The sequence below is a fragment of the Drosophila nasuta genome, chromosome 3, assembly GCF_023558535.2.
Source record: "Drosophila nasuta strain 15112-1781.00 chromosome 3, ASM2355853v1, whole genome shotgun sequence".
Lineage (NCBI taxonomy): Eukaryota > Metazoa > Arthropoda > Insecta > Diptera > Drosophilidae > Drosophila > Drosophila nasuta.
In genome coordinates this window covers 15,775,002-15,796,485 of record NC_083457.1, presented here as the reverse complement: position 1 = coordinate 15,796,485, position 21,484 = coordinate 15,775,002, and the positions used below count along the sequence as shown (strand labels likewise).

At 43.9% G+C, this 21,484-nt stretch overlaps 5 protein-coding genes across 6 annotated transcripts; 3 read left to right on the top strand and 2 right to left on the bottom strand.

Annotated features, from left to right (window-relative positions):
- Positions 1–60: 60 nt before the first annotated feature.
- Positions 61–2,753, top strand: LOC132788557 (actin-like protein 6B). Its single transcript, XM_060796032.1, has 3 exons — positions 61–378; positions 759–1,595; positions 1,654–2,753. The coding sequence occupies exons 1-3, from the start codon at positions 177–179 to the stop codon at positions 1,887–1,889; spliced, it is 1,275 nt and encodes a 424-aa protein (XP_060652015.1). The 5' UTR covers positions 61–176; the 3' UTR covers positions 1,890–2,753.
- Positions 2,496–3,842, bottom strand: LOC132788558 (S-methyl-5'-thioadenosine phosphorylase). Its single transcript, XM_060796033.1, has 3 exons — positions 3,651–3,842; positions 2,702–3,481; positions 2,496–2,635 (listed from the first exon to the last, which is right to left on the bottom strand). Exons 1-3 carry the CDS (start codon positions 3,699–3,701, stop codon positions 2,597–2,599), a joined length of 870 nt encoding a protein of 289 aa, XP_060652016.1. The 5' UTR covers positions 3,702–3,842; the 3' UTR covers positions 2,496–2,596.
- A 311-nt stretch (positions 3,843–4,153) lies between these two features.
- LOC132788556 (threonylcarbamoyladenosine tRNA methylthiotransferase) lies at positions 4,154–5,981 on the top strand. Its single transcript, XM_060796031.1, has 2 exons — positions 4,154–5,213; positions 5,270–5,981. The coding sequence occupies exons 1-2, from the start codon at positions 4,224–4,226 to the stop codon at positions 5,942–5,944; spliced, it is 1,665 nt and encodes a 554-aa protein (XP_060652014.1). The 5' UTR covers positions 4,154–4,223; the 3' UTR covers positions 5,945–5,981.
- On the bottom strand, positions 5,965–12,709 carry LOC132788555 (uridine-cytidine kinase-like 1). Of its 2 annotated transcripts, none has more exons than XM_060796029.1 (8): positions 12,555–12,709; positions 8,358–8,668; positions 8,192–8,298; positions 7,963–8,133; positions 7,142–7,278; positions 6,887–7,073; positions 6,226–6,819; positions 5,965–6,159 (listed from the first exon to the last, which is right to left on the bottom strand). In XM_060796029.1, the coding sequence occupies exons 1-8, from the start codon at positions 12,617–12,619 to the stop codon at positions 6,043–6,045; spliced, it is 1,689 nt and encodes a 562-aa protein (XP_060652012.1). In that variant the 5' UTR covers positions 12,620–12,709; the 3' UTR covers positions 5,965–6,042. The 2 variants fall into 2 exon arrangements, with proteins under 2 accessions (XP_060652012.1, XP_060652011.1); XM_060796028.1 differs by lacking the exon at positions 12,555–12,709 and adding an exon at positions 11,119–11,841.
- A 1,140-nt stretch (positions 12,710–13,849) lies between these two features.
- LOC132792267 (uncharacterized) lies at positions 13,850–21,384 on the top strand. Its single transcript, XM_060801555.1, has 3 exons — positions 13,850–14,240; positions 14,439–14,596; positions 15,775–21,384. The coding sequence occupies exons 1-3, from the start codon at positions 14,183–14,185 to the stop codon at positions 20,734–20,736; spliced, it is 5,178 nt and encodes a 1,725-aa protein (XP_060657538.1). The 5' UTR covers positions 13,850–14,182; the 3' UTR covers positions 20,737–21,384.
- Positions 21,385–21,484: the final 100 nt, after the last annotated feature.

The following is a 21,484-nucleotide window of genomic DNA, read 5'->3' as shown; positions in this document are numbered from 1 at the left end:
CATCGATATATCGATAAGAACTTCGACATTTCTCCACCTCTATATTTAAGAGCTATGCAACACTAGTTTTTAAGCATCTGCCGGTGAATTGAGGCACCCGTGTACAGAATATACACACATTTTGTTGAATATTGTGTTGTGAAAAATAAATTGCGTGCTAAAAAGTAAACGCCAAAATGAGTGGCGGCACTATGTTGTATGGCGGAGATGAGATTGGAGCATTGGTGTTCGATCCAGGCCACCATTCGTTGCGCGTGGGCTACGCTCAAGAAGACTCGCCAAAAGCCGAAATTCCCTCCGTTGTGGGCATTGGAGCGAAGGCGCCAGACACCAACTTGGATCCAGAGACAAAGACAGACAACAGCGTCACGCCAAACAGTAAGTAAAAACAAAAGTCAAAACAAAAAACAAAACATTGAACGCTACGTTCGAGTGTGTCCGACTACTTGATACCTGCTAACTATACCTAAACCTAAGCCAAACAAAACAGTAGTGTGACCAAACAACACGAACATAGGCAGTGGTAACTGATTCTTGAGCTACGAAATTGTTTGTTGTTTGTGTTTAGTTAGTTTTAGTTTCAATATTTATTTATTATTTTCTACAATTCTGCAATCTGATCAATTTGAGTTAAGGCTCAAATATCAGAATAAAGATTCCCCTTTTCTTCTTATAAATACCCTTTATTATGTCTAGCAGGTATTATAAACTGTAAACATTTAACACTCATCACTCATCGCCTCCTTCTCTCAATATAGATGCACGCAAGTACTATGTGGACACCAACTATGTGAATGTGCCGCGATCCCAGATGGAGGTGCAAACATACATGAAGGACGGCATGATTGACAACTGGGAGCTATTCGAGAAGGTCATCGACTATGCGTACGCGAATGTCATACAATCGGAGCCGGAATATCATCCGGTGCTCTTCTCCGAGGCATCGTGGAATGTGCGCAACAATCGGGAAAAGCTCACCGAACTGATGTTTGAGAAGTACAATGTGCCAGCATTTTTCCTGGTCAAAAACGCCGTACTCGCTGCGTTCTCAAGTGGACGTGCAACAGCACTGGTGGTCGACAGTGGCGCCACACACACCTCCGCTGTACCCGTGCACGAGGGATACGTATTGTCGCAGGCGGTGGTGAAGTCACCGCTTGGCGGTGATTTTCTCTCCCGTCAGTGCAGGCAGCACTTGGAGAAGCATGGCATTGATTTGTCGCCCGTGTATAAGATTGCCTCCAAAGATGTGGTCAAGGAGCGAGACAATGCCCGCTTTACACTACGCAAACTGCCGGAGAATCTCACGCAATCGTGGCAGAACTATATGACGCAACTGATGATGCAGGACTTCCAGATGAATGTGTTGCAAGTGCTGGAGAATCCCTACGATGAGCGTGTTGCCGCACAAATACCCATGGTCCACTATGAGTTCCCTAATGGCTATCATCAGGACTTTGGCTCGGAGCGTTTCAAAATTGCCGAGAGTCTATTTGACAATGCCATGCTTGGCGCCGGACAACTTGCGTCCACCAGCGTGGGCATGTGTGATGCAGATGTGCGTTTGTCTCTCTTTGGTTCCGTTGTGGTTACAGGTAAGCTAATGGTAAACATTCTTAATAGATTTGTGATTAATTTTGGATTGTCTTTTAGGTGGCAATACACTGCTGCAAGGTTTTCCAGAGCGTCTCAATCGGGATCTGCAATTGCGTGCACCGTCGAATACACGCTTGAAAATGATTTCGGCGAATGGCAGCGTGGAGCGAAGATTTGGCGCTTGGATTGGTGGCTCCATATTAGCCAGCATTGGCACGTTCCAGCAGATGTGGATATCGTCGCAGGAGTACGAAGAAGCCGGCAAGAGTCAAGTGGAACGCAAATGCCCATGAAGGACAGTCAGATTGAAGAATTCCAATTTTAATTGTAAAGACAAATGCTAATAACGATGTATAATTGTATAAGTCAAAATAACTATTTATTGTGTGTGCGCTTCATTGCGATAAAGGTGCATCTAAATCAAGCCAGCCCGTAAAATGCACTTTTCTATGCGAAAGACGGAAGTTGGATAACATTGATGATGATTGTTTGAAAGTTCAAAGTCCGGACATTTTACAAGTGTTCCTGATAAGTTTCGCTTTTGACATTTCTAATAACATCAGTGAAGAACATTTTTAAATGCAAATTAGCTTAAAACAATGTTCGAGACAAAATCACCTTTTTAGAACCCTTTCATCACCCGAACCTCAGTTTACCATTTGGTTTTTGCAGTTCTGATTAATTCTCATAAAAGTTAAACATCATTTTTTGACTTTGGTAACATTTTCCTCGATGGGAGTTAAGTTTATTTGATCCGAGATACTTAAATACAATGCCAAATGCTTAATATAGTCTCTATATATATTTTTTGATGTGTTTAGTTTGCCGTGGTGGTTTGTTCCTCGCCATCGCTGGATGGCTCCAGTTCATAGGCTATGGATATGGTGAGCAATTTCGGTGTGCGTCTTCGATTATGTTTGGATTTGGTCTTCGATTTCTTGTGCAGCTTGTGGCGCTTAATTGTATCTCGTGTGATCTCCGTGCATAGTTTTAAAAAGCGTCACATGGCACCGGACATGGTGTTGTTGCAAACACATTGCTGATAACAATAGAATACATCAATTAATAAAGATTAACTAGCAGTAATAGTATGACCAGCTCTCACCTTAGCATTCAGTATATCATCGGACCAATCTTCTTTGGCAATGCGCCCGACGGCATTCACTAAAATGGCCTTGACCTTGATAACATTCTCGGAGAAGGTTTTCAACACATCCTGCACATTGACACCCTCGCAGCCCATGCGCCAGCAATCGTAATCCGTAGCAATTGCCACCGATCCGTATAGCAAGCCGGCTTCCTTGGCCAGCACAATTTCGGGGCAGGTTGTCATGTTGATCAAGTCACCTCCCCACATACGAAACATGTTGCTCTCGGATCGGGAGGAGAACCGTGGACCCTCAATTGTGACAATGGTGGCCTTGTCATGTGCATCGTAGTTTAGCTCTTTAGCAGCATCGAGCAGGGTTTTGCGTGTGCGCTCACAAAACGCGGGAAACATGGGCAGATGACAGACACCTTTGTGGCCGGCATGTGAGCCATCGTAGAAGGTTTGTATGCGTTTTGTGGTGCGATCGATGAAGTCATGCGGCACCACCAAGTTTCCTGGCTTGATGGACTCGCGCAGCGAGCCGCAGGCTGTGGACACAATCAAATGGGTGCAGCCCACATCACGTAGAGCCCAGATGTTGGCTCTATAATTCACATTCGATGGCATTATGTCGTGTTTGCGGCCATGGCGAGCGAGGAGCACACACTGCACCCCTTTGATTTCACCCTCAATCAGTGCATCCGACGGTGTGCCATATGGAGTTTCAACAATTCTCTCATTACGATTCTCCAAAATGTCTGGATCATCCAGACCAGAGCCGCCAATGATGCCAATCTACGGAACAGACGTTATTAGTGTAGACATAATTACTTGAGTGTTCGAGTGTGTGTGTGTTTTTGCAATTAATTGTGTGCAGATAAAGAATACACACAATCACACAAACATACACACACACACATACAGCGAGGGAGATTAAGATGCCTATTTCAAAATGCCTACTTACCTTGACTGGTAACGGGTCAAGATTGGTGTCTTTACATTTGATGTGTATCATTCTGAATCTTGTTGCTAAATGAACGGCTCCAAATAATTCGGACTTAAACGTGCTTTAAAGGAACTGTCGTTGTCTCCGAGCTGATAGCGTTCGCTCGTTGTTGTTGATAAGTTGTCATAAACGTAGCGCACCCGAAAAACATGCGGCATATTTTTTCGCAATTGGTTGGCCTAACCCTTTTCGCAATGCAAGCCGGTCTAAAGGACAAATTCATATCAATCAAAAATGCAATACACATTTTAAACGAATTTCTTTTAGTTATACATTTAAAGTTAATTTTTTAGATAATATATTTTATGCACTTTACGGCTAATTAATTTTGGCAAATTGTACAGCATTGCGAATTCGTTACAGCACACAAGGCTCGGTAGCTTTGATTTATAAACGTCGGCAAATGATGCATTGTTTTCCAACACTAAAGGCAGCCCTTTCCCCAGTCTGGTCACATTGACTGACAAATGTAAACAGCTGAGCCAAGCACATGTGTGTGTCGAATTTGTAGTTGGAGCATAATTATTAATTATGGGACTTGAAGTTGATTTACCCGGCAACGATATAGATGATATCGAGGATCTGATATCGTCGGACGATATCAAGCCACGTGAACGCTATGAGAATAAGAAAAGTGTAACAGTGCGTGCCAAGCGACGAGCACAAATTAAACCAGCATCAGACAACGATGAGAAGACGCCGCAGCCGCAGAAAACGATTTACGAGAGTGTTATACCCGGCACACAAAAGGTCTATGTGAAGACCTGGGGTTGTGCACACAACAACTCCGACTCAGAGTACATGGCTGGCCAGCTGGCTGCCTATGGCTACAATCTAAGCGGCAAGGATGATGCGGATCTGTGGCTGCTTAACAGCTGCACTGTGAAGAATCCCTCAGAAGACACGTTTCGCAATGAGATCGAGTCGGGCATGCGCAGTGGCAAGCACGTTGTGGTGGCCGGCTGTGTGCCTCAAGGTGCCCCTAAGGCGGATTATTTGCGTGGCCTGTCGGTGATTGGAGTGCAGCAAATTGATCGTGTCGTAGAGGTGGTGGAAGAAACGCTAAAGGGTCACAGTGTGCGGCTGCTGCAGAACAGAAAAGTGCACGGCCGACGTGTAGCTGGTGCTCCGCTGTCGCTGCCCAAAGTGCGCAAGAATCCGCTTATCGAGATTATCTCCATTAACAGCGGCTGCCTGAATCAGTGCACTTACTGCAAGACGAAGCATGCACGCGGCGATCTGGCCAGCTATCCTCCAGCTGAGATTGTGGAACGTGCCCGGCAATCCTTTGACGAAGGATGCTGCGAGATCTGGCTGACTTCGGAGGATACGGGCGCTTATGGGCGTGACATTGGCAGCTCGCTGCCCGAGTTGTTGTGGCAGCTGGTCGAGGTGATACCCGAGAATTGCATGTTGCGCGTGGGCATGACTAATCCGCCCTACATACTGGAGCACCTCGAGGAAGTCGCCAAGGTGCTGCAGCATCCACGTGTCTACGCTTTTCTCCATGTGCCCGTGCAGGTGAGTTAACCTCCCACAGTTTACATTGAGTTACTAATCCGAATGTCTATTTTTAGAGCGGCAGCGATTCGGTGCTGGGAGAGATGAAGCGTGAATACTGTCGCAAGGACTTTGAGCATGTGGTCGACTTTCTGCGGGCTCGTGTGCCTGGCTTGACCATTGCCACCGACATCATTTGTGGCTTTCCCACGGAGACGGAAGAGGACTTTGAGGAGACAATGACACTGTGCGCAAAGCATCGCTTCCCTAGTCTATTTATTAATCAGTTCTTCCCACGGCCTGGAACACCAGCTGCTAAAATGGAACGCATACCAGCGAATCTGGTCAAGAAGCGCACCAAGCGGCTTACTGATCTCTTCTACAGCTACGAACCGTATGCCGGACGCGAGGGTCAAGTTTACGAGGTGTTGGTGACGGAAATATCACATGATAAGCAACACTATGTGGGCCACAACAAGAGCTATGAGCAAGTGCTGCTGCCCATGCGAGACAATTTACTGGGCACTCGGGTTCGAGTGCGCATTACGTCGACCAGCAAGTTCAGCATGATGGCCGAGATACTGGACGAGGAGCGCGACTGGACGCGCTGTGACAACAACAACAAGGCGGTGACAACAGAATGCTTGACTCAGAGCCGAGGACAGCGCTTCATGGGCATCGCATTGGTGGTGGGCGCTTTAGCTTTTCTGTTGCACTTGCTGCTCAAATTCGTGTCATCTCAATCGAAATAAAAGGCAAAAGGCAAAACAACTTCTTCTGAATTGATAATTTAAGTAACGATTTCATTTTAAGCCTAAGAATATTACTTAAGAAACTTGGTTGCTTGGACTTAATATTCGTCCGAGGGCTCAGTGCCAAAGTAGCGATCGCCAAAGTTGCCAATGCCGGGTATAACATAGAACTTGCTATTGATTTCCGGATCCAGCGCGGAAGTAACGATTTTAACCTGTAAAAAGATGATTTAGAAATGTTAAATGAGGAATTCTTAATTGAAGTGATGTTGCGTTGTTACCTTGGGAAAGGCGTAGGCAATCGAATGGACACCGATTTCGGCCATCAGCAGCGAGGCAAGAATGATGTTCTCCTCGGGCACATCGTGATCGAGCAGCACACGTATGGCCATCATGGCAGCGGCGCCCGTTGCCACCGTGGCATCCATCAGTATCACTTTGTAGTCTTTTATGTCTTTGGGCAGCCTCAAATAGTAGAGCTCCGGCTCGCCAGTCTTCAGATTTGTTTGTATCAGTATTTTGCCAATGCGTATATCCTTGCACACATCACACACTGCCTGCTCCATGGTCTCGCCGGCACGCAAGATGGACACACCGCAAATCTTACGCGATTCCATGCGTTTACCCTCATACAGCACACCTTGAGGGGTTTCCACGCATGTCGTCTTGAAGGGGAACAAACTGAGCGCATACTCAATGACCAAACGGATGAGACGCTTTGAATAGAAGATAAACTCATCGCGCGATGTGTTCTTGCAGCGTATGAATGTGTGCAATCCTTTGATCTGCGGTGTGGGATGCAGTAAATGCAACGAATCTGGCATCGGTTGATCCTTGTAAGAATTGGCCAACGTCTCGCGTAACTTGAAGCCGCGCTGCAAATGGGGAAATCATTTTATTGCTTTACCAGCTCAATTGTGTTGCAAAATTTTCGATTATTACCAGCTGGAGCTGTGTGTGCACGTGCTGCACTATGAGTGCTATGGCCACCTTGTTCTCGCCGCCGCGTGGCACGATGATGTCTGCATGCGCCATCGTTGGCGCTATGTAATTTGCATATGAAGGCTTCACCATGTTTAGGTATTGCTTCAGTACGCCTTTCAAGTCGCGTCCACGTTGTGAGATATCACTGTCAATTGGGAAGTGCGTAGAATTCATAATTAGTTGATTGTTGTTACGTGTGAATTATTTGCTTACCGTTTAAGTCGTCGGGCCAGACGAATGTCGGGATCTGTGTCTACGAAGATTTTCATGTCCAGCAGCTTCAGCACCTCCGGACTGTGAAAGGTAAGAATGCCCTCAAAGATGATGACATTAGCGCCGTACATGGTTTTCTAAAAATAAGGCAATTGATTGATTATTTAAAGAAAATAACTTAACAGACATCTTTTTAGTTTGCACTTTTTAAATAGAAAATTATGGATAACTTTTCTTAAAAATTCGGATAAGTATTATAAGTTATTAATCCGTTTCTATAGCGTAAACAGTCTTTAAATCTTGAATTTTAAATTTGTTAGAATATTAAAGTACCAACACCTAATATTATTCCTTTAATAATTCTCTTGAAGCATATTTATCATGGCTGAATAAAAAAAGACTATTCTTTACAACTAAGCGATATATGAATTTTAAAGTATCTATCTTCAAACTATATGGAGAAGGCCTTAAAGTATAACTAATGGAAATTCATATATATGAAATTTAAAGTATTTATCTAAAAACAATATGGAGAAGACTTTAAAGTATAACTAATGTAAATTCATATTCTAGACTAAGTGAAAGTTAAGGTAATATAAAATATAGAATGTATCACCAAGATATATCTCATAATCTTATATTCTATAACTAATTACAAACAATAATATAACAGAAAAAAGCTTATAAATCGACAACTCAAGTTGAAAGTCTCTAGATACTTAAGTCGCTGCGATTACTTTATATATATATACTTTTTTTCTATGTATAGTATTTATATAAAAGTCGTTTATGTAAATCGCCAGAGCTGTTCGTGAGCTTACCGTCTGGCTCTCGCGACCGTGTGTCACAAAATTGTATACTGGAACTTCGACTTTGCGACCCTCCTTGAGCTTGGTCAGCACATCGATTAGCAAATCAATGTCAAATGCATCCGGATGATCAAAGTTGTATTCATTGATGATTGCCTGCTCATGTTGCTTCTCATTCAGAATCTGAAACGAGTTTCTCAATTAGTCAGCAGTTCTATTAACTAAAAGCTAAGCTGCATACCTTGTAGAAGCAGTCCATGGACAGCAGAGTCACCCAAGGCACATCAAGGCTCTCTATGATCTTTTCAGCCACGGTCGTCTTGCCAGATGCGCTGCCACCGCAGATGCCTAAGCAGGAAAGCGATCAATAAAACCATATACAAGACTCGACAGTGAAGGCAACTCACCTATGACAAAGGGTTCCACCTGTTGTCCGGCACAATTGTACCATGGCGGACGTCCGGCCGTATAAATGGTGCGATTGTTTGACCGTATGATGCATTCGGACGGATTGGCAGTGGTCGTCTGGTTGCCAATGGATGTGGTACGTTGTCGTCGGCCCGACCGACGCATCGGCGACTCCAGCGACGATTTCGCTGGCACCGTTGTCGGCGAGGCGGGGCAGCAATTTAATTCGCTGCCAGCGCCGCCTCCGCCGCTGCTCAGCTCCACGAATGGATCCACGTACAACGGTTCGGTGACATCGGAGCGATCATCGCTGTAAAAGTGAATGTGAAATCAACGTTAACCCAGATTAAGACGTCTCGGAAATGTACAATAAAATGACGAGTACACACACACATTGTGAAATTGCCGGTTATACTATTTTTGTAGTTGTTGTTGTTATTGTTTGTATCAAGACTATAATAAATATAGGTAATAAAAATAAAACGGTTTCCCCCCACGCAAAAAAAGGCGAGATAAGATTCATTGGCACGCGACTATAACGATGACAATGTCGAGTGCTGCTATATAGAACGTCTCACAGACACATAGACAACTTCTCATAAATGTCATATGTGCGTATGTATGTATGTGTGTGTATTAATTTGTGCATATATGCAGAAATTATCAACGAATGCCGGCTAGCACAAGGACTGCGAGTGCGAAAGAAAGAGAGAGAGAGCGAAAAAAGATATATCTGATATTGAGCACATGCATTAATTGACATTTGCCATTATCTATGTGGGTACTGCATAATTTATTATTATCAAATGGCGTTTTCATATTTGCTTTTGCTTATTGCGACATTATGATGAAATTTGTTGTTGGTTACATTTAAAACCAAAACAATTTGTTGGGTTTATGGCGAAAAATCTAATCTTTATACTTGGCCTGGTCACTTTTCGATCAGAATCTATTTTAAGCAATTCCGTCTTCAAAAAATAAACAAAACTTAATTTGAATCGTGCCTACAAATCGTTATTTATCCCATCTGGCACGATATTCGATTCCCAGTATTCTGCTGCTATTTCAGTTTCTCAAATTAATGTCTAGGGAGGGAGCCTTTCGGATCTTTGCCAGTGATATTTATGATGCCATACTCAATTTATGTATTTCATGTATGAGTATCTTTATTTATTTTTCATAATTAAGTGGCTAGACAGTGAGCACGCACACCCGATTTTATTTACTGAGCAGGCAAATAATATGTACAAATGAATATTTATGCACACATTGCAAAAAAGCAGAAACGTCGAGGGGAACGTAAAATCCCATGAAGCATTTTATTGCAACCGCTTGAAATAAATGTCAACATGTGCACATTTGCAGTTTTAAGTATTGTTACCAATTATTATTTTAGTGCATTATTTTTGATTACATCCAAAAAACATATTTCATCTACGTCATTGGCGCAACAACGTGTCTGCCATAACACACTCATACGCACAGTGGTCAACCACTTATTTTGAGCAGTTTTATTTTGGACACAGCTTGCAACCGTAATCATTATTTTTAGTAAAATATAAGTACACATTTGCAGTTCCCTCATAAATACAAATAATTTAAACATAAATACATAAAATTAAAGTTTAATATTTTTAGTGCAGATTTTTGCAAATAAGGTTCATCATGTAGCTAAAACGGGTTTTGGATTAAAATTTTCGCTGCATAAAATAAGCTGTGAACCACTGTAGATGTATGCATATTTTTATGCGCGCGCGTGTGCATGTGTGTGTGTAGCCTGCTGTCAGACAATTCGACGCTAGACTAACGATTTTCAGATGCTGCGCCAGTTGCATTGACTGCTCATTATAATTTATGCTTGGCGTGATGTACATAAAGATGTACTTATAACTTTTTGGTTTTTTCTCTATGTACATATATACTACACATATAGTTTTTTTTTACTAACATATGCCGTTCGTTGCACTCTCTCAGACACACACACACAACTTTACCCTAAGGATTTTCGCATTTTCTGGTGCTATTAATAATTTAACTACACAATGTACATACATACATAACATTCAGCTCTACATATATAGTTATGTAGGTTCGTGTGGGCAATGAACGGTGAAAAAATGTGTAGAATGGAGAGTAGCAAATATACTGCCGTTGCCACGTGTTGTGTTCAACAGGTTGTTAGGCTCACAGGACGTAAGAGGGAGAGAGCGAAAGATTGAGAGAGAAGGGTCTGTGCAAAATGAAGGTGTGTAATTACAAAATATGTTTGGGAGAGGGAAAAGGAGAGCAGACGTGGCTTCGATCGCAGCCATATTGAAACAGAGGAAGCAGCATTTGATGACGCTGTTGCTGTGGCTGTCGCTTTTTTGTTGTTTTTTTTCGTTTTGTACATATTTGCGATGCCAACCCGACAGCCGACAGGGGCGACTGATAGTCGTCGACGCAGCGACGCGATAAACGATATTAAAAAGAACGTTAATTAAACACAGAAAACAAATGTTGAAAGTAGCAACAACAAAACAATTAGAGCTTCAACACACATACACACATTTCGATATATTGTGTATGCATGTGTCTGACGAGCTTGGGGCGAAAATAAATGCAAAAACAATAACAGATGAGAGACAACAAACAATCACAAAGGTTGTGAATACATACATACAGATGTACATATGTATGTATGTATATGTAGACATGTATGTGCAATTGTGTGTATGTTGGTATTTTAAATAAAATGTGAATAAAAATGCAATGATTTACATGTGAGAGTGACCGTTGGTTTTTGCTGTTGCTGTTGTAGCGTTCAACTTCTTCAAATTGCCGTGCAATTGCCCTAGACGTGCTTGTTGTTGTTGCTGCTGTTGTGCTTGCTCTTGCTGCTGCTGCTGTGGTTGTTGTTGCTGTAGCGCTGTTGTAGTTGTTAGTAAGGCGGCTGTTGGAAATACTGAAGATGCTGCGATTCCTTTTCCCTTTGTCGATGAGACATCGTTGATATTATTATTATTGTTGTTGTTGTTCGTTTTGCTGCACAAAAACGTGATGCTGCTCATTTTAGCCAATGAGCAATGCCAAAATTCGTCGTTTGTCTGTTTGTATGCGTTGAGAATTTAGCAGCAAAATGGGTCAATCACTCGAGCACACACACACACGTACACTAACACACGTAGCACAAAGCACCCACACACACAGACACACGCACACTCGCAAATTTATGCAGAATGTGGCCGAAAGCAGCGACGACGGCGACGACGCATGTGATGCGATGTACTGTCTACGCTACTTAATAGCAGCGTGTTTACGAAGCTCTTTTTATTTGTTATTATTGCGCTGCAAAACTGCGAAATCTTATTGTTCGATATCAAAATAATACAAGCGAGTAATACGCATATGTTAAATGTTTATAAGTATTTAGCTATATGTGTGTGATACCGGTACCGGTCAAAAATATAAGCAACGTGCTGCAGTCGAGAATTGGAGAATGACTAAAAATGTGTAAAGAAATCGCAATCGGCTGCCTGCCTCTGCCGCTGCCTTTGCTTTTGCTTGCTCTGCCTCTGCTCTGCTGTCTATTTCAGTGTCTCTTTCGATTGCCAGAGCTAAGGTTAAAAGCAACTGTCGACGACGACGCGCGTCTACGTCGACGCAGACTTCGACGTCAACGTCGACTTGAACGACGATGGCGAAGGTAGCCGAAAGGTAAATCAGCCACTTTCTTGCTCTTTGCGTTATAACTGTGTTTGTGGACATGAAAAAAGAACAACAACGAAAAACACTTCTTTTCATTTTACTTCAGCGTCGCGACGTTGACATCGAATTTCAGTAACGAACCGAATTTAATTTGTCATATGTATCAGCTGAATACTCAATACATATTACATTACACACACACATATTCATAAATACATTTAGTATCCAAGTGCGAGGCACGCTACATCACACACTTAATTATGTATGTATGTATCTATGTATGTATTTATGTAAACATGCATAAGTATGTGTGTGTATCTGCACATGGATTGTGTTGCGATTATACATATATGTATGTATGCATGTGTATATGTATCTACAACGTATTTTTATTGCGTGCTTAACTTTTTAGGCTCCTTAGTGATGAATGAGTTTTTTATTTTTGTAATTTGGTTGGATTTTCACGCTTCACTCTATTATCACCAAGCAATTTCATATTTGTATGTTACCTGTCGGAACTTGCGGAACTCGCTGGATTATAAAATGTGATTTGTTTTGTCTGGGTTACAGACATTATTCCTCTAATTTTTATTTTATGTGTGCGCTGTTGCAACTGCAATGTGTTAAAATCAACCAAAACCACGCGGTGATTACTCTGACGTGCCTCTCTCTCCGCCAGTGACTAAAATACATACATAGTACATACTGGGAATGTAGGCAGCATTTTCCGCAAGAAAACGTGCGCTGTAGCAATGTTTTTATGCAATGACAATTGCATCAAAATTATACATAGCTGCAAGCTGTAATTAATTAATGGAATGCAGTTCAATAAATTATACATTTTATGTAAATACAGAGCATTTATAGTGGGCAATTTTCAGGGGTTTCTAGCAAAAACAAAATCTCAGTATCTGCTGACGTATCAGCTGATGGCAAGAGTTGTTTTGCAGCGTGCGCAATACAGCTGGAACCGATTCGATTTTAAATCGATTCTTCTTTTCCATTCAAAAATCGAAGAATCGATCATTTTCACTCTAATTAATATTACTTAAAAAAAAACAATTCTTTTATTTAAAGATAAGTGTTGAACATCAGATTTGTAATCTCCCTTCTATATTATAAAGTATAATAAAGTGGCTTAATCATATCCAAAGAGAATTCAATAATTGTATTCTAATTGAGCCGCAATGATCGATAACATTTTTAATTTAAAAATAATAAATATATAATATATATTTTTATTTTGGTGACATAAAATATAAATTCATTTATTATAAAAAAAAATATGTTTGAAATAAATTCAGACGTTTTATTTATAATAAAGTTGTTCAATATTTAACCTGTATCTGGGTGGGACTACAGGCATAATTTTGTAGAGAAGATATACCAAAACAATTAAATACCGATAAGTGTCAGCTGGTTACACTTATGTTTACTGGTTTATTTTCAAAACAGCTACAAAATGGTGCGACATCTTGGTTTATAAAAGCTAATTTTAGTGCAATTTTAAGGAGAAAAAATACCTAAATGCACTTCGAATACTTGTTATACCAAAAATTATATATTATAAATCTTATGTTTTCACTTTCTGAAATATCTTTATACAATATAAATTATTTTCAAAATCATTGCTGCTACCCCTAGTCTTTTTATCATCGCTCATTGTATCGATAAGGTCTCCAGTTCGATTGTATGAACGCACTAAACTAGTTGAATTTGTTCAATGAACGAAACTGTTGCTTCTCTGTTGGCGCTTAACAGAATGTGATGCTGTTAAGTTTCCTTTGATTCCCAAAACTAATTGTATTGTTTGCCTTTTAAAATGTGAACTGTTTAGATTTAACATGCAAATAAATGTTAATGAAGATGTTGAGTTATTTTTAAAATAGAGTGTAATTAAAATGAGCTAAATTTGTGAGCTGAATGGAAACTCACTTGTTACTTACTGGTTCATGGGGTCAATGCAAATGACTCACTGCAGTTCGCGAGTTGAAAATGAACAGTATCAGATAACTTTTGTTTCGCCAGCCCTGCCCTGTACAAAAACTCTTTTTTTATTTTAATCAATTGTTTATGTTGTGTTACTGCTAATGAAAAATGGAGTAGATGCGTGCATAGCTGTTTTCTTTCAATTAGGATGGCCTATATAAACATAGCAGAATGGACGCCCGACCAAGTTACAGACTGGATAAGAGGTAAATTAAAAATCTCTTCTCGTTAACAGGTCAAGGAAAAGTGCAGCAGCAGCAGCCACCCAACAACAACAACAACATCAACAGTACTAGCAGCAAAACAACAACAACAACATTCCTTTCACAAGCAACTTTCGAGTGCCACAGCAAAATGCATAATGGCTAATTATGTGTAATTTTTTTTTGTTATTTCTCAAAAAGGTCTCGACGAGTCCATGGCTGGCTACGAATTTTCAAAACATGAAATCGGAGGACGTGCCCTGCTCAATATACGGCCCTATGAGCTGGAAAACTTGGGCATGGAGGCCATTGGCCATCAGGAGATTGTCCTTGAGGCCGTCGAGAATCTGCGAAATTTTGTGAGTGTCAAGTGGCAGAATACAAAATCCATTTACTAACAGCAATTAACAAATATGCGTATACTAAATTTCTTTGCACTGACTTGTTGACTGAGTGCTCACTATCAACGGTAGAAGTTCGAAGGCTGCTAATTTGACAGTTTTAATTTAGTTGCCATCTGTCAGGGGCACAAAGGTGAAGGATTTGTTAGCAATTCTTACTATTGAAAGGACTATTTAAATTATTAGCTCACAATTCAAACGGTTGGAGTTGGGAGTTAGTTTGTTTGGTACTTCAACGAGGAGCGGATTCTTAAACAAATCCACACTATCATATTTTTCCACTGACTAATGACTGCCTTAGTTATCGTTGCTCGGAGTAAACGGTTGAAGTTAGAAGGCTGTTCATTTTTAAATAGCTTTATTTTCCTATGCAATTTCTTCGGAAGCTAAACAGTTTTTTGCTAAATGTCAGATGCAAGTTGAGGAAGCAAAGTTTAGGCATACAAATTTATGTGCAATTATTAATAATACAGTACGAGCGGTAGGAGCTAGAAGGCTGTAAGTTGAATATAGCGTGGTCCTATCAATCTTTTTCACTGATATATTTACTGATAGCCTGAATTATTCTCCCACAGTCTAAACTGTAGAAGCTAGAAGGCTGATAATTTCACACAGCATATGTATCTATAATAATTCCTTTTGCAATTGCAACAGATTTTCTTTAATAACTAAAAGTTAAGGTAAAAATGACTAACTGAATTATAATTATACAATCGGTAGGAGCCAGAAGTCTGCAAGTTGTATAAAGGGTAGTCCTATTAATCTCCTTCACTGATCTATTTACTGGTATTTTGAATTCTTGTCCCGCAGTCTAAACAGTAGAAGCTAGAATGCTGAAATTTGTACATAACATAATAATAATTCATTTTGGAATTGCAACAGCTTTTCTCCAATTTCTCCAGGAAGTCAAAGTTTCGGTATACCAATTATTTCTGATTACTAAAAATAACTAACAATCGGTAGTAGCTAGAAGACTGCAATATCTAAACAAACTTTACAACGCATACAAATTTATAACGATTCGTAAAAGATCCCTTAAAAGCTAACAATTTATTGCGTTAGTAAATTGTAAAATTTCAATTGCCGCTAGAGTAAACATCCAAGTGAATTCCCCTACTAATTGTTGTTACTTGCAGCACTATCACCTGAAGAACGACAACCTGCAGTTCATGGCACTCCATGTGGGCACCGCTGCCCGCAATCTGCATCGCGAGCTGGCCAAGAATCATCCGGACAGCACAAAGATCGATACACGAACGCTGCACGATATTTCGCGGACGATAGCGACGGTGAAGCCGTTGATTGGCAACCTGAAGGGTTCGCCATTTCGCAGCCAGGACATGTATCGCGAGTACTGTGGCAATGTGTTGCGCTGTGGCCTCGAGCTGGCGACGATAGCGCATCGTGATCGGTTCGTCGAGCGTCCAGTGGCGCAGATCAAAGCGACTGCGGTGCGTTTGGAACGTTTGGCGAATTTCATAATACAGGACATATCGGATCCCATGGTGCTGCAACCGGCATCCCTGAATCTGGTGACGCTGAAGAAGCGTGAATCGGATCTGGGCTTCAACATCGAGTCCAGTGACAATGGCATACATCGAGTGACGGACATTAAATACAATTCGCCAGCGCACAATTCGGGCAAGATCGAGGATGGCGACGAGATTGTCCAGATCAATTATCAGACTGTGGTGGGATGGCAACGCAAGACGGTGCTGCAGCATCTCCGGGAAGCGCTGCCCGACGTGGTGTTGACTGTGAAGAAGAGACCCAAGCACACCAAGATGTATGGCCAGATCTATATGCAGCCGTATCGTTTGCCCAGTAAAAAGCGCAACATGAATCGTTGGGCTGACAATTTGCCCAGTCCTAGCACACGTCCCGCTTTCCTCACCCTGGAGACGGCAACGACAAAGACGCCGCTGAACGTGGCCGACAAGGCGGGCGATACGCTGCCCGAGCAGGAGCAACAGGAGAGGGAACGGGAGCGTGAATTGGCGCGTCAGCGACAGCGGCAACAACTGGTGGAGCAGGCCGAGCAGGCGGTGCAATCGCATGCGGGCTCCGATTCGGATTCCAGCTGCAGTGATATACCCACGCCCACGGATCCCAAGTCGGCCAGCCGCGAGATGCGTCTGTATTACCCCAAGCCGCGTGCGTTGCTCCAACGTCGTCACACGATCTGTGGCGATGAATTCCTGAGCCTGAAACATCCGCATCTGGTGATTCCGTCGTGGCACGAGCGGAAACCTGGTGGCGCTGGCGTTGGCGGCGCTGCCAACTGTGATCCTGGCTCGCCCAGCATACGCGACAAGTCGATATCGTTTGGTTACGGCTTGGAGATTACCCCACGTCCCACCACGTGCATTGGTCTGGCGGATAGCGCTGATACCGCCAAGCGTTTGGTCAACGAGGCGCGCAAACTGAAGCAGCTGACGGAGGCGGGTCTGGAGTCGCAGCAGCAGCTGCAACAGCTCGAACGCTACAAGCCGGGAGTGAGCAAGGTGGTACGCTTCGATGCGCACATGAAGGTCGAGGATTATGTGGTGAAGAACGAGAAGTTTACGTGCAATGTGGAGAACACCATACTGGAGACATTCGAGCCGATTCCCTTTGCCGACGAGGGCGACGAGGATGCGCTCGAAACGTTGCGCAGCTGTGCCAATGAAACGAGCACCACCGTCGAGCTGCTCCAGGCCATCGAGTTGGCCACACGTGAAACGCCGCCGCTGGCGGAGGCCATCAATTCATCGCTGATACACCAGCAGCAGCAGCAACTGTTGCAACAACAGAATCGCCGCGGACGATTAGATAAAAGTCACAGCACGCCGGCGTACGACAATTCAGGCGAGGAGGAATCGGATACGCCGCCTCCACCGCCACCGCCAGCGATAGAACCGCGCAAGGAGTTCTTGCTGGTGACGCCTCCAGCGCCGCCGCCGCGTCCACGCAAGCAACGCGAACTGACGCCGCCTGTGGTGCCGCCTCCACCACCGAAGCCAGCGAGCATGCAGCCACAGCAGCTGCAACTGCAACAGCAACAATTGCAGCAGCAACAGCAGCAGCAACAACAACAGCAGCAGCAACAGTTGCCCGCTGTGGAGCAACCGCAGGAGATTAGCGAGCTGCTCACGCCCAGCAAAACCCGAACGCTCACGCTCAAAAAGAAGCACAGCCTGATGGCCAAGCGACGCAACACCAATCTCAAGCTGCTGGGCACTGGGGACATTCAAGGTCATCTCTATCGGCGCACCAAGAATCTGCGTGGTGTCACCTACTGGGCACGCATCTATTTCGTGATGCTGGACACCATACTCTATGGCTTTCGCAGCAAGCAGAGCAGCAGCGCCAGTCTGGTCATCTTTCTGCCCGGCTTCACCGTCTCCCTGGCCAAGGAGGTGCACTCGAAGCCGCATGCCTTCAAGGTGTATCACACGGCGAAGAGCTTTTACTTTGCCGCCGAATCGTTGGATGCACTGAATCAATGGGTTGAGTTCTTGCGCATCGCTTCGCTCAAGTTGCCGGCGGTGAGCAGCGATGCGTGCACCGCCAAGGATCTGTACTCGGAGAACGAGAGCTCCGGCGAGGAGGAGAATGATGCGCTGGTCAGCACCAATCTATGCACACCATCGCCGCAGGCATCGAAGGATGTGATTGCCACGCTGTTGGCCAACAGCAGCGGCAGCAACAACAGCAGCAGCCACACGCCGACGAGCAGTTTGAGCAGCAGCAACAGTCTGAAGCAGGATCGTCGCGTTTTCGACTCGTTGCGCAAATTCACGATGGGCACCTTCAAGAGCAATGCCGCCAAATCGAGCTCCAGTGATATTCCCGTGCCGACGGCCAATTTTCAAACATTTCGCAAAGTGCCAGGCGGCAGTTGTGGCATACAGATTGGCGCCAATACGCCTGGCTATCATGATCCCGCCCAGCCGCCCACCACATTGACGCCACCCCAACCCCAACAGCTGCAGCAGCAACCACCACAGCAGGCGCCGGCAACCTTGCCACGCAAATTGTCGCGCAGTTCGAGTCGCAGTTCGGTGGTGAGCACAACGTCAGCGAGCTTGGGGCCACCGAATTCACCAGCGCCCACAATTAGCTCGCTGCAGCAGCAGCCAAGCTTCGAGGAGAGCAACAGTCCCAGCCCGAGTCCGAGTCCAAGTCCCAGCCAGAGTCAAAGTCCGAGCAGCAAGTCGAGCTTGAAGAAAGTGCCGTATCATTATCTACACGCCTCCAATCCCAATCTCGAGGTGTTTGAGTATCATCACTCGCACACCAAGTCCTCGTTCATGACCAAGAAGAGCGGCGGCGCTGGCGGCGATGGGAATTTGGGTGATGCACATCATCAGCCCAACAACATACAGGGCTACATGACCCTCAAGGATCTGATGTTGCGCAAGCAACTCGAGGAATCCCAGGAGATGTACAACAATCGTGTGCATCTGGGCATTGAGAAGCATCAGCGTCAGCACATGCGCAACGATTCCAATGCCAGCCAGCAGACGGTGACCACCATGTCCTCCTCCTCAGCGTCCACAGCGAAGGCTGCGGCAGGTAATGGCAACGGCAGCAATGGGGAGAAGCCCGCCAAGATACAGAGCTTGAGTCTGCCGAAGACGCCGGACTACGAGTTTAGCTTTAAGCCGGATGACGAGAGCATCAAGCGAACACGCACCAAGGAGGGTCAGAAGTTGCGTGACTTTGGCTACGAGCTGATCTTTGGCGATGAGCCTGCCAGCAGCAACAACAATGTGAGCGTCTCACGGCAATCGAGTTGCAGTGAATTCGAGAAGCAATTGCAGCTGCAACAGTTGGATAAACAGCTGCAATTGCAGCAGCAGCAACAGCAACATTTGCAGCAACACGAGAAGCAGCAACAGGAGAAGGACAAGGAGAAGGAGAAACATTCGCAAGGTTCGCGATCGCGTTACTTTTTGCGTCCGCAACACTTGTCGAGTTTTCTGCACAAGAAATCGAAGAATCACCACGACGCTGAGGCCAGCAGCTTGACCAGCAGCAGCAGCATGACAAGTGGCAGCGGCAGCAACAAGAAGAGTAAAAGCAAATCCAACAGCAGCGGCAGCGATCGCAAGTTTCCATTTGCCTCAGTCACAATGACGCTGCCGCTCAACAAGAAATCAAAATCGAATCATGCCCTCGACGCCAGCAGCCACATGACGAGCAGTGCGATTGGTGGGCATTTGGCTGGCGGCGGCAGCAACAACAGCAGCAGCAGCAACATCAAGAAAAGTCAGACCTACAATCAGGATCTGGGCGAGAAGCTGGTGGGCGGCAAGTACGATGCTCAGCGCAAGAATTCGGCGCCCATTTTCAGCAAACTCTCGCTCAGCTCGTCCACATCGGGAGCGCATGCGACGCCGACGCGTCCTGCCAAGGAGAATCGTTTCATGGGCTCGCCGGTGCTGCATCGCACGCTCTTCGGCCATCATCATCACCAGCAGCAGCAGCAGCAGCAGCAGCAGCAGCAGCAACAACAGTTGCAACATCATCACCATCATCATCAGTTGTTGCAGCAACAGCAACAACAGCAGCAGCCGCCAAACAGCGCCGAGCTGGAGGCGGAATGCGATCAGGAGATCTTCTCGCAGGTCATCTTTCCCACTCAGCACAGTCAGCGAAGCTATCGCTCGACGACATCAGCAACATCTGCGGCTGCTGTTGCTGCTGCTCCAGTTGCCAACACCAATCTGTGTGCATCGGAGGCGCTGCAGCCACCGTTGCCACCAGCACCACCGCCACCCACAGCAGCAGCAGCAGCTGGAACAACAGCAGCACCAGCAGCAACAACAGCAGTTGCTGACAAGGCGGATGAACCAGCAACACCAAAAGTTAGCAACACCAATTCGCTGGATTCGAAGGCAGCGACACCGGATTATCCGAACATGGAATGTCCGCCGGTCTTTGAGCCGGAAATCTATTCGCTCAGCGAACCAAACACGAGTCTGTCGCGGCTCATGCTGCGCAACAACAACACCAGCAGCAGCAGCAATGGCAGCGGCAGCGGCAACAATAACAATAACAGCAACACCAACAACACCAACAGCAGTCCCAGTGGCGGCGAACATCAAACCTAGGTGTGATGTAAACGATTGTGAATGCTCTATATAATATATATATATATATACATTATATACAAACATATAGATCTATAGATATATATATATATATACTCGTATTGATATAGGAATATATGCAATTTTGTTCGTCTTCGTCTTCCCCTTCAAAAAAACTGCAATCCTTAGCTCCTTTTTCTATTATTACTCACCCTATCCATATCCATATCCACATATATATTATATTATTATCTTCTTTATACACACACATATATAAATATATATATATATACGATATACGATATTTAGATTTATGCATATGCGCCTTAATTTGCATTACGATCGTTTTTGGTTCTAGGTAAATTTTTATACATATTATATTATTATTATTATTATGGATACTATATTAAACCCACACACATTGAAGATGAAAAGCTACAATCAAGTCTGTGCATCGAAATTAAGAAGTAGAGTGAACAAATAATTAATTATCGTAATTGTAATCGTAAATAATTGTAGTGAGAATTCTTTATGATTTGCCTTTGTAATGAGATTAACCAAGTTAATCGAAGCTGTTTGATTTTGCTCAACAGTTCATGTCTAATGTTTTTAGTGAGTATGCACAACATCAATGAAATCAGTATAAATAAAGTCAACTGTATATAATTATAAGCAACTTTTATTTTTTTTAATGCTTGGCAACAAATTTGGTACTAGTTTTCCTTTGAGTTTGGACCTTTAAAAGCTGTTAAAGGTGTCTTAGGATAAC

Excerpts from the sequence above, each read along its gene's own strand:
- LOC132792267 (XM_060801555.1), top strand. The coding sequence starts at position 14,183 with ATGGCCTATATAAACATAGCAGAATGGACGCCCGACCAAGTTACAGAC. Across the intron at positions 14,241-14,438 it reads AGTTACAGACTGGATAAGAG|GTCTCGACGAGTCCATGGCT; the intron begins GTAAATTAAAAA and ends TTTCTCAAAAAG. Across the intron at positions 14,597-15,774 it reads TCGAGAATCTGCGAAATTTT|CACTATCACCTGAAGAACGA; the intron begins GTGAGTGTCAAG and ends TGTTACTTGCAG.
- LOC132788555 (XM_060796028.1), bottom strand. The coding sequence starts at position 11,408 with ATGAGCAGCATCACGTTTTTGTGCAGCAAAACGAACAACAACAACAAT. Across the intron at positions 8,669-11,118 it reads ACCAACGGTCACTCTCACAT|CGATGATCGCTCCGATGTCA; the intron begins GTAAATCATTGC and ends TCACTTTTACAG. Across the intron at positions 7,279-7,962 it reads ACGGTCGCGAGAGCCAGACG|AAAACCATGTACGGCGCTAA; the intron begins GTAAGCTCACGA and ends CCTTATTTTTAG.
- LOC132788556 (XM_060796031.1), top strand. The coding sequence starts at position 4,224 with ATGGGACTTGAAGTTGATTTACCCGGCAACGATATAGATGATATCGAG. Across the intron at positions 5,214-5,269 it reads TTCTCCATGTGCCCGTGCAG|AGCGGCAGCGATTCGGTGCT; the intron begins GTGAGTTAACCT and ends GTCTATTTTTAG.
- LOC132788557 (XM_060796032.1), top strand. The coding sequence starts at position 177 with ATGAGTGGCGGCACTATGTTGTATGGCGGAGATGAGATTGGAGCATTG. Across the intron at positions 379-758 it reads CAACAGCGTCACGCCAAACA|ATGCACGCAAGTACTATGTG; the intron begins GTAAGTAAAAAC and ends CTCTCAATATAG. Across the intron at positions 1,596-1,653 it reads TGGTTCCGTTGTGGTTACAG|GTGGCAATACACTGCTGCAA; the intron begins GTAAGCTAATGG and ends ATTGTCTTTTAG.
- LOC132788558 (XM_060796033.1), bottom strand. The coding sequence starts at position 3,701 with ATGATACACATCAAATGTAAAGACACCAATCTTGACCCGTTACCAGTC. Across the intron at positions 3,482-3,650 it reads TTGACCCGTTACCAGTCAAG|ATTGGCATCATTGGCGGCTC; the intron begins GTAAGTAGGCAT and ends TCTGTTCCGTAG. Across the intron at positions 2,636-2,701 it reads ATGATATACTGAATGCTAAG|CAATGTGTTTGCAACAACAC; the intron begins GTGAGAGCTGGT and ends TATTGTTATCAG.